General features: G+C 51.6%; 2 protein-coding genes across 2 annotated transcripts; one reads left to right on the top strand and one right to left on the bottom strand.

Annotated features, from left to right (window-relative positions):
- The first annotated feature begins 1351 nt into the window (after positions 1-1351).
- RhoGAPp190 (Rho GTPase-activating protein 190) lies at positions 1352-15566 on the top strand. The gene is made up of 20 exons (XM_029112262.1): positions 1352-1501; positions 1588-1777; positions 1902-2150; positions 2288-2501; positions 2632-3907; positions 6753-6928; positions 7040-7833; positions 8058-8307; positions 9559-9755; positions 9970-10335; positions 10776-10841; positions 10978-11025; positions 11699-11919; positions 12076-12268; positions 12698-12943; positions 13779-14003; positions 14366-14451; positions 14640-14874; positions 14974-15211; positions 15368-15566. The coding sequence occupies exons 1-20, from the start codon at positions 1352-1354 to the stop codon at positions 15564-15566; spliced, it is 5619 nt and encodes a 1872-aa protein (XP_028968095.1).
- Positions 4034-6097, bottom strand: ICA69 (islet cell autoantigen 1-like protein). Its single transcript, XM_018640588.1, has 4 exons — positions 5209-6097; positions 4834-5110; positions 4423-4739; positions 4034-4280 (listed from the first exon to the last, which is right to left on the bottom strand). The coding sequence occupies exons 1-4, from the start codon at positions 6064-6066 to the stop codon at positions 4131-4133; spliced, it is 1602 nt and encodes a 533-aa protein (XP_018496104.1). The 5' UTR covers positions 6067-6097; the 3' UTR covers positions 4034-4130.
- Positions 15567-17093: the final 1527 nt, after the last annotated feature.

Genomic DNA, 17093 nt, shown 5'->3' on the forward strand with positions numbered 1-17093 from the left:
TCCTTTTCCTAGATGTTAGACTCATTCTAGTATGGAAGGTCGTACGCTGCGCTGTCTTGGACGGTAGCCCCCCTATAAATCATAGAGCTGGTGAGCGTATCAAGTCGGAACGAGCTCGCGCGCCCCAGTCTCCGTAAACAGTCGAGTCATCGATACTTCACTTGCTTGAAGGTGCTCAGATCTGCGTTTTTCGGTCGCGATAGTCGGGGTCTGACAACGAGTTTTGAAGAGGAGGAGGTTCCCAGACTTGATGATCCTGTGAGCAAGCCTCTAGTACGCGCTTACCGGAGTTGACGTTGATTTTGCGACGCATCCTCGATGATTACTACTTGTCGAGGAATGGAGGCATGGGTTCCTCTGAGACAACCACGATCTCAAGAACCAGGTGATAATCAGCGTACAGAGCGATCGATTGTTGCCCACCGTCGGGGGTTCATCAGCACCACAGCAGCCCATTCTCACGCTGGACGATATTAATTGTGCATAGTATCGGGATCAGAATTTGGTTTTATAACATCAATTACTGCGTCCGTCGCTCTTTGTCGCTGATATTTCTACAATTTATCGCCACGCAGATTTCATCCGGACAACATCCGCTCCTATCCGTACTTCCGCATGTTCCATTATCGCACAGCGAGAGAGACGCGCTGAGAGTGGCGATGCAGAATATGAAATGACACCTAGACTGGGCCCTCCAACAAGGATGGAATGCGCTCTCAATTTTCGTTCATTCGTCGCGAGGATGCGTGCCTCGGATGTGAGACATACCGAGTATGTCTCTGAGAAGCCTCCGAGCAAGCTCGATGCGCACATCCATCAACATGCTCGCCTCAAGCGCGACTCCATTCAGGATCGATATCCAATCTCTGCTTGTGAGACCGTCACCACCTTGCCTATCGATTCATGGAGTCCAACTGAGAGACCTCGAGTATTATCTCGCTTGATATCTTCTCCAAATCGTGTCTGATAGGAATTGAAATCGAGGACCTCCGGAAAAGCAAGAGCGTTCGAAGGCTCGAGCCGATTCCCGATCAGGGTCGCTCCCTTGTGGCTTAGGAGCTTATCTTACCGTCCCAACCTTGCGTCGGACGAGAGGTTGCGAGTACGGATAGGAATCGCCTTTCGAATTTCCCACTCTCGCCATATCCCCCATGGAGGGAGCACAGATGGCGCGAAGAGCCGCGAACTACGCAGAAAACCATTCCGAAAATTCACAGCTCCATTTGAGGTCGATGATTTGTGAAACTCTAGCGATCGATTGAGCTGGATCATTCAATTTCAGATGAATATCATACGATCGTAGCGTCATCTCCTGTAGAGGAGATTGTGACGCGACGGATATCCGAACACCATGTCGGTCACAACCACACTCAAGAAAATCTCGGCGTCCACTACGGGTCGCCGTAGTGGTTCGTATCATGCGTCGAATCAGGACTCCAACATGCCGGTGGAGAAGCGAACAATAACGGTATCGGTGATCGGTCTGTCTGGCACCGAAAAGGTCAGTTATCCCCTTTATACGCCGCATTGCGATGAATTGAGACTCGAGGCTGAAATTCTAAGTCGTTCATCTTATTCCTTGCACAGGAGAAGGGATGCATGGGCTCGGGGAAATCGTGCCTTTGCAATCGATTCGTGCGTCCAGGCGAAGATGATTACTACACGGATCATATATCGGTTTTATCGCAAACCGATTTCGGAGGACGAGTGGTCAACAATGATCACTATCTCTATTGGGGGCACGTTACCAAAGGAACATCGGCTGACATATTCTCCGGTAAGTTTTCTCGAGTCGGGCTCGCCCATTTATGGAGGCGAAGTGCCTCCATAAATCTCTCCGTGCCTTCCTTCGAGGTGACTCGAGGAAATATTCTAATGCTCGATTCTGTTTCGGTTTGCAGAAATGAATCAGGAGTTAGGTATGAGCACCATGTCAGGACCGGGCGTGCTCGGCAGCGGCGTCCCGCCTTTGCCCCCGGGGGTGGCAGGCGTCCAGACCACGTTCCACATAGTTGAGCAGACCGAATTCATCGACGATTCATCGTTCCAACCTTTCAAAAGTGGCAAGACGGACCCCTATGTGAAACGATGCGCTGCCTTACGGCTGACTTCAGCGGAGAAACTCATGTATATTTGTAAAAATCAATTGGGTGAGTAGCTCATCCGTACGGGATAGATAGCAGACGTCCACGGCCTCGTGAGTTCAATGTGGAGCGTCTTGGCCTAGCGGAAAGCACATGAGCCAATTGAGAGCAACCCACTGACATCCGTCCTTATCTGCAATTAGGGATTGAAAAAGAGTACGAACAAAAACTCATGCCTGACGGACGGCTCAACGTAGACGGATTCGTCTGTATTTTCGACGTATCCGATGTTCCCGGACGATCGAATGAGCGCGTTGTTGAGTACACGGCCGCCTGTCTGGGACAGGTTCTCAGAGCGAAGAAGCCTGTCGTGATGGTAGCTACGAAATGTGACGAAGCCGATGATTCCATGCAGAGGTTTGTGAACTCTCGCCCCGTCGTACTTCGCCAATATCTGAGCGCATGGACGCCTTCCGTTTTTGAATGCCTCGAAGCATCCAGGGACTGACATTAAAAAAAAATCTGTTTCTTTCATGAATCGTCGCAGAGAGTTGGATCGACTTCTGTCCCGCAAGGAATTCAAATCGGCGAACATTCCCTTGATCGAGACGTCAGCTCACAACGCGGTGAACGTGGACACGGCTTTCATGGTGCTAGCGCATCTAATCGACAAAGCTCGGCCGGGAAAACTCAAGATCATGTCGTATCAGGAAGCTCTCAAGTGTCGGCAGGAGCTGTGCGACTTCGCCTCGGAGGCCTACGGTGCTCTGGTTCGCGGCCAGGTTAATGACTACAGGACGCTGTGGGTGACCGCCTCGAAGCGCTTGCAGAACTGCACCGAATACAAGCGATACGTTGAGATCTTCGGCAAGGACAAAGCGAAACGGACTTTCATCCAGCACACTAAACTGCTCAAGGAGCAATTCATCGACAGCAGAGTACAGGCGTATCTCAGGGTGCTACCCGACATACTCCTCGACCTCCTGCCTGATCTAGACGCCATAAAGCACACTGATTGGAATCTAGTGAAGGAGCAGCTTCGCAATCACCCAGACTTTGATCAGTACTTCATCGACCGGCCGGAAGAGTCTTGGGAGGAGCTGATCCTCGGTGATGACCAAAACGAAGACGGCCTATGCGATGAAGATCGCGTTCCATTTCAACTACTAGACACAGAGGACGCCGAACAATGCTACATGCAGCACCGACAGTCGCTCGCCAACGAAGACAAGCGCAACGATCAGCGCAAAGCGTTCAAGAAACTGCTCGAGGAAACCGGTTTCGTCACGCCCGGAAAAGCTCTCTCGGAGGTGCGCGTCCTGTTCATGGGACGCGACTGCTATGAACATCTTGGCGAAAAGGACATTCAGGACATCTACGACGAGCATCAGCTAGAGATTACGGAACGAGCCAAGAAACATTTCCAGGAACTTCTGCTAGAACGAGCCGAACTCTTTTACGACTTCGCCAACATCGGACCCGGTTCAGTCATCACGCAGGAGGACATTCAGCGAATCACGGAGTGTATTCAGGAAGATATCAGATACAAGACATTAGAACGGCTGGACCAGGAGCGGATGCTGATTCTATTACGCCATTTGGGCTTTGTGCATGGCCCCGTTCGGGAAACCTGTCCCGCAGGTCCTGGTGGCCAGTGCATGGACCAACTGGTGGGTCGTGCTCTTCAGAGGGCTCCCAGACCTCAATCGTGGGCTCGAAGTTCCACTTGGATGCTAAGTCACACCGAGAATGGCGAGCAACAGCTCAACGTCGTATTCCTTGCTGCGAAACCGCTGCTGCAAAGCTTCAGCCATTTCTTCAAGGTGAGTCTCTTTGGAGGATCATGAAATTACCTCCGGGGAATCTCTCTCTACTCGTAATCGGCTGGTGGGATCTGGATCGCCAATTCGGGATCACGGAGCCGAAAGAAAAGATATCCAGGTCTCTTCTCGCTCCACACCCCTTCATCCGAGGCGGGCGCTTGTTTATTCGTGGTGAACGAGTTGATTTCTTGAATTTGTGTGGGGCAAATCAATGAACGCGCGCTTAGCAATTCCGCTCCTCTTGTGGCTTTTTGGCACCGATGGCATCTGGATTGGCGATTGGATCCAGGTCTGCGAACAGTCCGAGCCAGGCAGAAGAATCCTGTTTGCCCGCTGACCTCTTCCTACCCGGGCCGGTGTTCGACGGTTTTTCCTGCAACGAGAAGAGAATTATTCTCCAGAAGCTCTCCGTTCGAATCACTGAGCGGCGAAATGCAGCTGACTGATCCTCAGAGATAACCGCTTTGAAATCTCACGGACAACGACTCGGCTCACGATGTGGAAACGACAGATACCTGGAACATGGAGAATACATTCGAGGGAGGCGGGGTCGGAGTCAGCGCTGGCTGGGCCGCCTTTTCGATTCCGCCGAAGGCATTCAAAGCGCTCAGCTGTTGGTTAAGTAGTTGAGAGGGCAGGATGAGTTTCTCGTCTCTCGAGCTCGCCCCAGCCTCTTTTTTTCCGCCGTTCCCGAGCTCATCCAATAGATTGATATCTTGGAAAGCTCCCCCGAGCAGGAGATCTGCGTCTCCAGGCGACTCTGTACTGGCCGCGTTCGGCTTTAGGATCTCTTGGTTGCCGAAAGTGTTTTCCCATTCTTTGGCGAAGCTCCCTGAAAATGTCGGCGGTGATCACGCTGGAGGAACCGTTCGTATCTAGCTCGGGACACGAATATTGACTTTCGTCCAACGCGCTTGCGTGCTCACCTAGTGGAGCGTTCTGTGCGCTCGTCGGACTGAACAGGTCGTCGAGCATGGAATCCAGATCGACTTTTTGTTTTCCTTCGTCAGCGGTCAGGGACAGGAGGGGTTCGTCATCGTCCAAGAAGAAAGAAGACGCTTCCGTGGCGGGCTCTGTTCGGGCCGTGGTCCCCGCTTCCCTGACTTTCTTGTCTTCGGCTCCAGTCGCCGCTGTGTGCTCGGGGGAATCTTTGAACTCGGGTTTATAGAACATTGCGCGATCTTTGTCCCCGTCGGCCATGGCCTGAAAGATATGAATGGAATGAAGAAATTACGAACCCGTAACGAGCGGCGTGCGCCTTTCTGCTGCCTCCCGAGCCGGGGTCTCGAAGGTATACGTACTTTCTTCGACGGCGAATCCGGTTCCGTCATGTTGCCGGCTTCGTTCGCCAGTTTCCGACTCGGTTCGGCGAGTTCCTTGACGACCGTGAACTCATAGTGCTGATAACCTTTGAAGCTATCCGAAACATCCGCCAGTGCCTGAGCGGTTTTCTCCCAAAAAGCCAAAAGAGCTTGCTGATACGCTGCGAGCGCGTGTGAGAACATGTTGCATCTAGATGCGGACAGGAGGTCGACTTTTTGCAGTGTGTCGACTTTGAGCTTCTCGAAGCTCATTTTCGTCTTCTTCACATGACCCTGGACCTTCCGGTATTTCTCCAGCTGTCGATAGGTGTCCGGATCTAGCTTTTCCGAAACCTCTTTCATCCAGAGGAGGGCGCCTCGATAATCTGTCCGCGACTTTTCCATTTTGTTCACGGTTTCTTCAGTGTCGGCTATGGCTCGATTCAGATAGGTTTCTACTTCTTGATAAAGCCGTACCAGAGGATTCCGAAGGGTGAGTCTCTGCTGGGCCGTGAAGGCGAGAGATTTGCCGGTGGCGGTCATCATTTTGCCAGCCCTGGTCTTGTCTTGCTTTCCACACTCTTTAAGAAACCTACCCATGGTATTTTCCTCCTGGCTCAGGATCGATAGACGGTCCTGATAGTTTTCGAGAATTCTCTCCAGCGCTACGCACGAGTGGTAGATCGCCGCGAACAATTCGAGTTTTGCGTCCAGCTCGGCATCAGATGCTATCAAGCTATCGTCTTCTTTGCGTCCAAGTTTTTTGATGAGGATCTGTTTCGTCGACCAGTATTTCTTCTGGAGACGGGACACCGAATCCTGCATGTCCCGTCCATAATAGCTGAAGTTGCTATCCATCGTTCGAGTTTCCCGGAGCGATTCCCGAGATGGTCGACGTCTCTGAGCTACGAGACTTTCTTCTGCCTCCCTCCTCTTGGGCGATCGCTTCTTTTTCACTGAATGCAATTCTAGCTCCTCGGTATCACCATTTGTCTAACGGTGCATCTCGAACACTCACTACACGGAGTTTTTCGTCCCAACTAGCCTCTACGGTGCAGATGGTGGCTGCTACAGCTGTTACGAGCTGCTTCGGCCTGCGGATATGCTTGACAACGGCCCGAGTTACGGGTGGCCTCTGTCGACGACGGATGGAGGGTGCCATTTTGGAGCGAGAGGGTCTCCGGCAACGACCACCACCACGACGTCGACACGAGCGCCAGTCTATAGCGACAACTTGCGCTTCGGTCGCACTTGATTCCAACTTGTTTTCGGATTCGCGTTCGTTGGGAGGGCTTCTTGTTCGATCGCGAGAGATGCAGAAAATTATTCGAAGTTCATCGCGTCGCACCGCCGACGCCCGAGAGCCGATGGAATTCAGGAATCATGAGGAAAAGGGGTGGTCGGGGTGGAATCGGTTGAAAATTGATTCGAACGAAATTAGTGTGCATCATTCCCCAAAGGGGAGATGTTAGAACTCGGAACTTTAGGTACTGGGAGTCCCATTCAGATTTTTGGACGGAACTCTAAAACTGGCGAATTTGCAGAATCAATGTTGCAACACCATCGATGAGAGTTCGGGCCGGTTTATACTCGAGTTGGAAAAAGAGAGGATCGCTCTCGAACTACGTCTGATTGATGGCGATGTATCACTCCCGGAAAATTCCTTCAAGACAGCTGATTTCATCCCTCACGGGTGTTTGTGCCTATACGAGGACTCGAGGTAATTCATACTTTCCCCTGAGATCATTCGCTTCGATCATCTCCCGCTACGACGGTATCCGCATTAGCCGATCATTCGACCGGAGCATTCATTTCGATTATTCTCTTGCAGCTCTCTGGAATACATACGCGAGTCCTTGGAGAAAACTCTGCTGTCGAACCTCGAAGACGACCGCCAGCCTTTCCACGGTCTGCCGATAGTAATGGTGCTGTTGTGCCGTGAGGGAGAGGACGAAGCCAAGCTGGAGCACCTCCGCGATGAGGGCAACAATCGCGCTCGAGCTCTGCAGTGTCCTTTCATTGCCGTAAATTACGTCGAAGATGGCTTCGACCGGTCGTCGGTGCTACTGTCGATATCGTCGCTCATCGAAGGAATCCAACGGCGTGCGGGCCTGATGCAACAGCTGTACAGAGGCCTCCCACCCGGCGACAACGTAACGCCGGACGTGAAAGTACTCCTCTGCACACTGTGCGGAGACAAGTTCGATGTCGAGCAGCTGCTCACGCCCCTACTCTCACACCAGTGTTGCCTCGTGAACAACGTGCCTAACACCCTGACTTTAGAAGCGTACATCGGACCGACAGGTCCTCGTGGCAAGAGCACCATAATCGTACAGGTTCAAGTGACGAGCTATCACGAGGCACAACACTACCGAGACGAATTACTCCATGGGTTTATTCTCGCCTACTCCCTAGAACGGAGGGCCTCACTAGCTACGATGACTGCATTCTCGAAAAACATTTCGCACGTTCCGCTCCAAATCGTTGCGTTGTCTTCCAACAACATGTCCACGAATCCCGAAGATCAGGCCGTGAGGGACACGCTCATGAACGAAGGAGAAGATATCGCCCATACCCTGCAGGCTCATTTCCTCTATACTCTTCCACCCGATCGGACCCTGAGTAGTGAGTACAGAGTCGAGATTTTTCGTGTCACGGAAGACTCCGACCGTGGTCACGTACCGTAGCTTTACGAAGCCGGCTTCGAAAGAACGAGATCGACCCACTGTTACCCACCTAGGTACCATTCAATATGAAGCCGTCCCCGAGCACTTAAAGTCGTTTACAGCCCTTGGAAATTTCGAATTCGAGTAACGCGATGCCTTACGCATTATTCCGAAACGTTTCAGCCACGGCATATTCGCCATTCTTCAAAGACGTTTACCACAGCAAAGGAAGCACTGAACGGGCTTTCAGTCCTTTGTGTGACGGCTCCTGTGCTGAAGAACTTTCTGAGTACACGGACGAAGAAGAAGATGACGCAGACGTCGGCGTACCGGTAGGCGATCCCTCGAACATGGCAACGTTACCCCTCAGAGGTTTCGTGGTCCCACCGCCTCCGCTTCGCCACGAGAGTTATAATCAGATTCCCGTTAGCGGGTAAGTTCGCGAACGACATCTCTACGATCCTTCATGTATTTTTCTCGCGGGTCCGCAATCGCGGAATGAACCAAAAAATATTGTTGCGGGGAGGAGCTCAGCTGAGAGCACAGGGACCGCTCGTATAGGGGGAGTTCTACAATCAGTGTCATCGACGTTCGGCACTGGCTCCGGAGATCTGTCCAGAACGAGAAGGTGAAAAGTCCCGCGCCGGAGTTCAGCCGAGGAAAGTCGGATTACTCATTGCTTTCCGTGAAAAAGAAAAATTACTGAACATGTGGCGACGCCGGAAGAGTAGTTCACGTCAATGGAAGTCGGCACGACGGCGTTTGATGGTACTGTCGACGGCGGCGCTGCGCTTGTACTCGTTCTCTGCCGGTCGCGCCGACCCATCCCCTGCCGGCTGTGAACTTGTGAACAATTACACTCGATATTCAGCCGGGCTTCTTCAATTGACGGCTCGAGCGACCGATACCGTCACTCACGGTTTCTCTCCTTCACTTTCTGTCTCCGTGTCTCTCCACGCCCGAGGGTCTCTCCCCGCGTCAGTCTGTCAGCCGGTCAGTCAGTCAGTCAGTCGACGAGTTCGTGAGTGAGTAGACGCCGCCGAAGCTTACGGTGGTAGTGCTTTCAAACGACAAATCGGCGAATGCAAATTCTAGATGTGCTCACTCGCGCTCTGAGAGCATCGATAGCGCGGGACCACGGGGCCGACCCGAGTGCACGGCAGAAAGGATTGTATCTCTTTCGCTTAGTCGAGAGGAAGATCTCACATTGCGAAAGGATGCGGCCAAATCCTGCATCGGAAGCTCGGCGGAAAGATAATAATGTTCGTTCGTGCCTTCATTCGGAACGTTCTCCCGTCATCCGCATGTGTTCCGTAAGCTGGCTACGAGAGCTTTGATTCTGAAGGCTCGGTCCACGGGTCAGAAAGTCTATATCGGAAGGATGAGTGATCGCCTCTCCGTCCGCCTAAACGAAAGATCTTATCGATTCGATGCTTGTCAATTCATGTCGCCATCGTAAACAGCCTCCGTTCTTTAATGGCAGTCGACGCGGATGCCGGCATACTTAAGGAATGCGAGTCGGAAACGATGTGTGGGAGATCCCGATGGGCCGGCCATACGGCGACGTCGACGAAGATCGGTGCCGTCTCGAACGGCGAACGGACTTTAGGCATGAGAGTAGGCGAAACCGTGGAAGCGAATAGAGAAATAAAGTCTTCAATTCCCATTATTTTTCTTCTTCCAGGAATGAGGAGAACAGCGAAGGTCTCTATGAGCAGCTGCCGGGAGAGTCGGGTCTAAGCCCTGGATCAGACGATGGAGGGATTGGACCCGCAGGGGTTTACGCTCCTCTTTACGCGAACGGCAGGGACCCGGATGAGCTCAAGAGACTGCATCATCCCCACATTTCCGATAACGGTTCGTACTCGACAATTTTCGGCGGCGACGTTAAGGAAGACGGATTATCCATTCAGTTTGTTTATTCCTCCGTTCGATCGATCGGCCCGTCCGTCCAAACGTCCGTTTGTCTGTCAGTCTGACCGACTGATCCGATGTACTCGTCCGCGAACGCGACTAGCGGAGCTCTGGCGGCCCCGGCTTCCCGATTGATCCGTGTACTCGCTCACTGACCGTTTTCCACACCGGCTACTTCCAGGCACCGGTAATAACTCTATGGAGAGGCCGAGCCGACCATCTGCGGGGGAGGCGCCCTCGTATCCCCCGCCGCTTCCACCTGCGAGGAACCTGATGACGACTTTCGCGCAGCGAGGCTCCCACGGTCCCGCGGTACAAGTTCCCACAGAGAACGCCTATCTGATCTCACACCAACAGCAACAGCAGGCTCCACCACCGCAGTTCCGAAACGGAAACTCAGCAGTGCGGAACTTCCTCCTGAAGAAAAGCTCATCGTTGCGTGCCGCTCCACCGCCCGTCGTCGTTCCAGCGCGGCACTCGATCGATACTGGTAAAGGATTGAGCGAAGAGTCTCCGGAAGACGATACCGTCTCATCTGGTCTGAGTGGTGAGTTCCCAGAGAGAGCATCCTCGTCCCGCATGCGGACAGCGATCGAAATCGCAATTATTGAACTCCACCACCTGAAAGAACCCTCCAGCTTTCCGAAGTCGAGCTTGTAGTCGATAGCTGGAGAATCAAAACCGGGAAAGGCCTCCCGGCTCCATGATTCCGTTTCACCTCAGTTCGCTTCTGATTCGAGTCCGGAATGCATGACCAAATCCCGGGAGATCGAGTTCGCTCCTGGTCCGTGACCGATGAAGTCCAGGAGACGGACACGACCGCAATTAGCGTACTGCTTCCTTAGGCACGTTTAAGAGTTAGAGTGCCGGTTTAGATGTTTTGTTCACTGCGTGAAGATCCCGCGAAACCCACCGAAAGTTTGCCGATATTTTTGAGAAAATCTTCACTCCCTTCCGTCGAGCTAACCTTGGCCTACGTCATTGTAGCGTACGGAGGGTATCCACCTCCCGATCCTGCGCCACCGGACTTGCTTCCTCCGGCAGCTGGGTTCCGTAAGGGTGTGTTCCAAAGAATTTATCGCTCGATTTTTCTAGTGAAGAATAGCAATGTCTAGAGAGAATCCATGCTTTCACTCTGCGAGATTCAATTTTTGAGCTGCGAGCTCCTAACCTATTAACACGAAGGAAGGTTTCGCAGGCGACACAGCGTCCCAGGAGTCGCTCGCGCTCGAGTCAGGTGAATATCCTCATCTGCGCTGAATCGTTCTATCCAGGCAGTCGTTTTCGTTTTTTCGTGTCCTTCTTTTCGTGGAAGTTTTTGCTCAGGGACCCAGGGATTTCTCGTGGGAATATTGTACCTGTACGATGTCCACGTTGGTCCTTTCGCCCGGTTTTCCGGACGGTCCGATCTGTGCCGGGAATCCGAGAATGCCGCATCTGTCTCTGACGGGCATTGACGGAATTCCCTCTCAGAGTCGGGATCTTTGGTCGTGCCAAGGATCCTGATGGTGTGGTAGCCAGCTCGAATCTATTCTGAACTGCGTTTCATTCGCTGGAAGGGATCGGTTGAACAGTATAGATATCGCTTCGAACGCACCGACAGAGCGTGCTCGGATTGCGAGTTCCGCTGACTGAATGAACGACTGTCGATGGCAATGAGAAACATTGACTTTTCCTGTCGAGCCGAGATTGTCGATTCATCAGATATTCCCACGCAGCGGGAGTTTCGGGAAATCGTGCGTTTGTGGGAGGGGAAACTCGATCTGCCATCGGCGAATCGACTTCCCAGAAAAATTACCGAATCTCGAGGGTCTTGACCCGTGAATTCGCGGACCGGAGATTTGATTGAATGAAAATTGCATAGCTTAGTTTCATCATCATAATAATAACTCCGTTCTGCGCTCCAGCAGGATGGGTCGACAACCGTTTGTATGAGCAGCAGAGAGGCGGTACAAGCACCTTCGGACACGGTTCTCAAACGCCAGACGACTCTTGGGAAAGGCAACAGCTCCAACAATTGGACCACGCGGCTACCCCAGAACTTTTCCAGAGATACGGAATTTTCAACCAGCAAGCCAGTCCGTCACCCCTTGTCGGTCACAAATCATCTCACAAGCCCAGGCAGCAAAAGGTAAGGACGAGAGCAAACCCGCTCCGCATGCCACAGTACCGTGATAGAACCGAGGATATATTTTCGGGCCGAAGAACTCTTCGCTGTCAACATCACGCTCGAAGCGATTAAAACTCGCTCAGGTGGTCACTGACCGGGTTTTTTTCGCTCCTCCAGCCTGTAGGAAGGATAAACCTCCGGGAATTCGATAATATTCAAAGCGCAATACAGCGCATCAATGTCAGCGGAGGTAGCTCAAGATACCCTGTGGGTGCACTGCCTAAAACTCACGCCGCCAGCGTTGAAGATCATCACTACGCTCCGCTGATCCCGCAACAGAAGAAGCTCCTCCCTAGAGTCAAAGACAAAGGTATCGTGAAAGTCCTTTCGGCCCCGAGCCCGGAGGGGAGTTTCCTCCGGGCGGCGAATATTTCAGTCGAATATTGCGTATGAATCCAATCGTCAACATATCCTTTGCACTTGCACCGATCAAGGAAACAACCCTCGCTAGATAGATTCGACATTTCCCTCATCTGTAGAGATTCTCAGGCGTTTGATCACATCACCCGCATTTCCACATCACCAATAGAAAACATTGTACAATCAGTAGCTGTATAGCTGGAAAATTAAGGCTTACTCAATGTATCTTCTCCTTCTTCTTGTGCTTCTCTGGTCCTCTCTGCTGGCTCAAACTTGTGCTGCTTGTGTTGGCTCGATCTAACGCTCTGGTGTATGTGGATTGAATGCTGATCGTGGTGATATTGATGGGATCGTCGTCGTCGTCGATCACGATGCCAAGGTGGAGAAGGTATGAGCGAATCGGACTCGGCCGAAGTTAGCGATTCGGGAGACAACCTCGAGTCGGACAACCTCGATCCGCAGCAAGACATGGATCCTAGCTCGAAACACCGTAAGAGCGCTAAAAGCCGCTCGAAGAAAAAAGCCATCGCCGTGGCGCCGCCGAAAATCCCCCTCCTCGAAGGCGGTCTCCCCGCTTTTCTCAGCAACCCACTGGGCCCCATGAGCCCCCAGGATCCCGAGAAAGGTTCGACATGTACTTCACGACTCGTTTCCTTGACTTGCTTCGATGAGTTCACGGAATTCAATTTCGTTTCGATTCGGTTCGTGCGATACTTCTCACTACTGCTCTAAGTTCGCAGATCCGAGTATTTTTCGTATAGCTTCTTGTTATCCGCGGGAAGTCAATATTGCGGTGCTCAAACCGCAATATTGATTTGACTGTTTTGTCTTATTTCGGACCCGTCATCGAAACACGGGTGCTTCTACATATGTACAATCTTGCGGCGTTAAGTCGCCAATTCGTTTGCTTTCTTATCTGTACTCGTATGTCCTCTGTGCACTGCAATTTGTGTATCATTAATCATTACTCATACTAGTCAGCCATGAGTACAACCGCATCACTCCGACAACCCAATACGAGCCTTCCCCATTTCCGATTCACCCCTGTAATTATGCGCAACCATGAGACCAGATCCGCGGCCGCGCATTCCTACCCTATCTGCTGCTCGATTCTCAGAATCTTGGGTATCGACGCATCTTTCATAACCCTGATCAAAGAAAGCGATCGGAGAAAATTTCTGAAGGCGTCGTTCCCGCTTGCTTCGTTCTCGGAGCGTTTGTGCGCGTGTGATTGAGCGTGAATATGAGTCCTTGGCGGCATGAGTTCTCGCCAATTCAGAGTGGCTTCTTCCCGTATCATACCCCGCGTTCATAGAATAGACCGTCACACATACCGCAAGCTCTGGAAGTCCTGGATCGATTCACGGAGAAACCTCCCCAGAAACTCGAGGCGAAGAATGTTTCTCTAGGCTTCTATGTATGCAGGATTCAATCAGTGACCGCAAGGCATGCTAACCCAGGGAGTTTGGTGGCGGCTGGTGATGAACCTGACGCTGTTGTTGCAGTTGGGCTCTGCTGCGGACCCTCGGGTTTAGCCGCAGGTGCGGCTGGCGGACACCTGGGGCAACTGGGGCTGGGAGCCCTGGGTCTCGAACGTCTTGCCCTGCCGCACATGCCGAGTTCCCTTCGCCACCAATATCTATTTAGTCAACATTTTCCTTCCGATAATTCACTCAACTCCCATTGTAAGTAGCCGTCAGCGGCCTGTTCCGCAGCAAACACAAGGAGCAAACACGCGGGCAAAGACGAACCAGATGGCGATAAGTATACCGCTGGAGTCGGAGTCTGCCTTCGCTGTTAGAATCAGGCTTACTTCAATCGAGCTTCCGATTAACTCATGGGGTTGAGGTGTGCGCTGCCGCTTTTACTGACGCTATGGACAAAATTCGAGAGCATTTTCTCGCGAGGAACACTCTAGCAGAACCTATTTCTTTCGAAAACATTGGGGAAGACGGTGATGGTTGTGCACTCGTAGGAACAGCATACAGACCTTCGAAAAGGGATGAGTCAGAGGTCCAATGGAAAAATCTAATTAGAGATTTTGCAGCCAAGACGCGTCTCGACGGTTTGTCATGCATGTCCGGGGTAATGGATGATAGCATGGCTCCATTCGATCTCAACTTAGATCTGAAGGTGAGGAAATTCGTGCCCTACACGATTTTTCAAATATTTCCATACCCATTCATCTCTCCTCTGCTCCTGGAATCTCCAGAGACATAGATAATATTTCACGGTCCATCAAGTCTCGATATGATGGCGAGGGCCCCAGGGATCCTTCAGGATTCCGTAGAGCTTATTCGAACAAACTTCCATGATCGCAGCACAACTCTGGAGAGAAGCGCCGTGGCAAGGAGAAGAAAGAGAAGAGAAGCAAGTCCAAGAAGGGGAGCAAAAAAGTCATCGAAGACTTCGCGCAGTCCGCTGACAACTTCGTCCCGCTCTTTGTTGAGAAATGCATCACTTTCATCGAAAAGGAGGGCCTTGACTCCGAAGGTCTCTATCGGGTACCTGGCAACAGAGCTCACGTCGACCTGCTCTTCCAAAAGTTTGATGAAGGTGAGTTCGAGGCCAGTCTCGTGGCCAGTTCCTGCCGATTTCAAGTTCAGGCTGGACTTCGTTCCGAATTCTCTTCATTTCGTGTGCTTCCTCCGACAGATCACAACTGCAACATAACCGAGCTGGACATCCCGGTCAATGCTGTGGCCACGGCGCTGAAGGATTTCTTCTCCAAACATCTCCCTCCATTATTGTCAACTCAGACCATGAACAAACTCACAGACGCCTCTGCCATCCAAGATCGCTCTTGTCGCCACCTAGAAATGCGCCGCCTCCTCAAGCAATTACCCACCGCAAACTTCGAAATCCTGAAATACGTGTTTCACCACTTCGTGAAGTGAGTAGATGAGCGCTGTCCGGGTCTTTGATCGCTGGGCTCGATTCGAGACTTGGCCTTCCACGGGTCGCGATCCGTGTCCCTTTCCCACTGTTCGAGAGATTGGTCGGGAACACTCTATGCTCTAATGCAAAAAACAATTACTTGATTTTCCAGGGTTTCGGAGAACTGCCGATTGAACAACATGGACAGCAAAAACTTGGCCATCTGCTGGTGGCCTACCCTGCTCCCATTGGAGTTCAACGACATGCTGATGTTTGAACGCGTTCGACCCCACCTCGAAGATTCTGTACAGACCATGATCGATCAGTACAGATTTCTATTTTGCGGCCAGGAAGAAGTAGTCATGGTGTAGCCCGCTCAGCTTGCCGCCGTGTGACGTTTCGACGCTGCTGAGCAGATCAGGGACTTCGACTCTCTCTGCGCGTACGTGTCCTCGGATCTCTGAGTCGCCAGGGCGATAAATCCCAAATGGGGACGGAATATTGAGGCGAGATGGAGCGAGCGGAGTCGTGCTCGCTCAAACAACGCAGACGAGAGACATTTCGGATTGACTTCTGATGTGACGTCGAATGTAACGATGATGTAGCTGCTGACCCTCCGATCGGAATGTGATGATTTTCCCCGCTCATTACTTCAGTAGAGGCATCGATAACGAGTGTAGAAATGCTACGGTGTGCCATTCCGGAGGAGCTTCGCCACGAGTCTAGCGAGCTTCACGAAATTCATTAGGGCGAGCTTGCCAGGCGGCGAAGTCGTGAAATATGGAGCAGCATCCTCGTGTTGCTCATTACAGTATTGTAGGAATCTAATCTATTGAGCTCGTGTAGCCATTTCGGTCCCACAGATCTTTGTAGAGACCCTAGGTAAGATGAGTGACCGTGAGAGCGAGAACCGATGTTACTTGATGACAAGTGAATTACGTTGAATAGTTCGTGTACACTAGAAAACTATTGTTTCCGGCAACAGATCGAGCGAAGAAGTGGGTAGCATCGATGAGGTAGTCACATTGGAAATAACTCTCGTCTTCAACGATGACCTCATCAAGACTGATCCTATCAGAGCAGATGGAGAATTCGGAGTGAAGTGTCCGAGCAGGTCGCGTAACTTTATCTGTATTATATACCATCGTCTAGATAGGGACCTGGTGTCACAGTGCTAGGGATTCAGTCCGCGTTTTGGAGGAATCTTTGACTGATGGATGAAGGAGCGAGTACATCTTTCGGACGAGGGATCGATCGATCGTTCCCCTATCTACTACGGAACAGGATTCAGAAGCGGCGGCCAAAGAGTTAACTTTTACGGAATCATTAACATGAGAGAATGGGAATTTACACCCCCACGGCAGAGTCCAGACCGAAGAAGTCGATAGATGATTCGGTCGAAACGCGCAAGACAGGACGAGGACTAGGGTCTTCAGAAGAAATCCCGATTTCGGCAGATTTCGGAAACTCCAGGTTGAGCCAGATTGACGATGATGATGATGACGACGACGACACGTACTACTGTATATAACCCCGACGCCTGTATCATAAGTTTTTACTTTGTATTTTGGAATTTCTGCGCTTCGCCTCGAACGGGGGCTTACAGCGTGAGGACTTCCATCCGTGAAGTCTTGTACTGGATGAACTGCTGGTACACTAGACAGGTACCTCTGTATTTATTCTCTTCCACCCTGGACTCCGAGAGGGGCATAGTCAGACGATGCCGTGGGGGGTACGAGATTGTGAGGAATATAAGAATTTCAAGGGTTCCCTTGTTGATAGAGCTTCCCAGTCGATGGAAGGCTCGTTTTCGGTGAACTCCGACAACGAGAACTTCTTCGTTCTTATGAACTTTTGTTGCATTTCATTTTATCAATTTTCCATAAGCTACTTTGCCG

Source organism: Galendromus occidentalis, unplaced genomic scaffold (genome assembly GCF_000255335.2).
Source record: "Galendromus occidentalis unplaced genomic scaffold, Mocc_1.1 scf7180000077488, whole genome shotgun sequence".
Classification (NCBI taxonomy): Eukaryota; Metazoa; Arthropoda; class Arachnida; order Mesostigmata; family Phytoseiidae; genus Galendromus; species Galendromus occidentalis.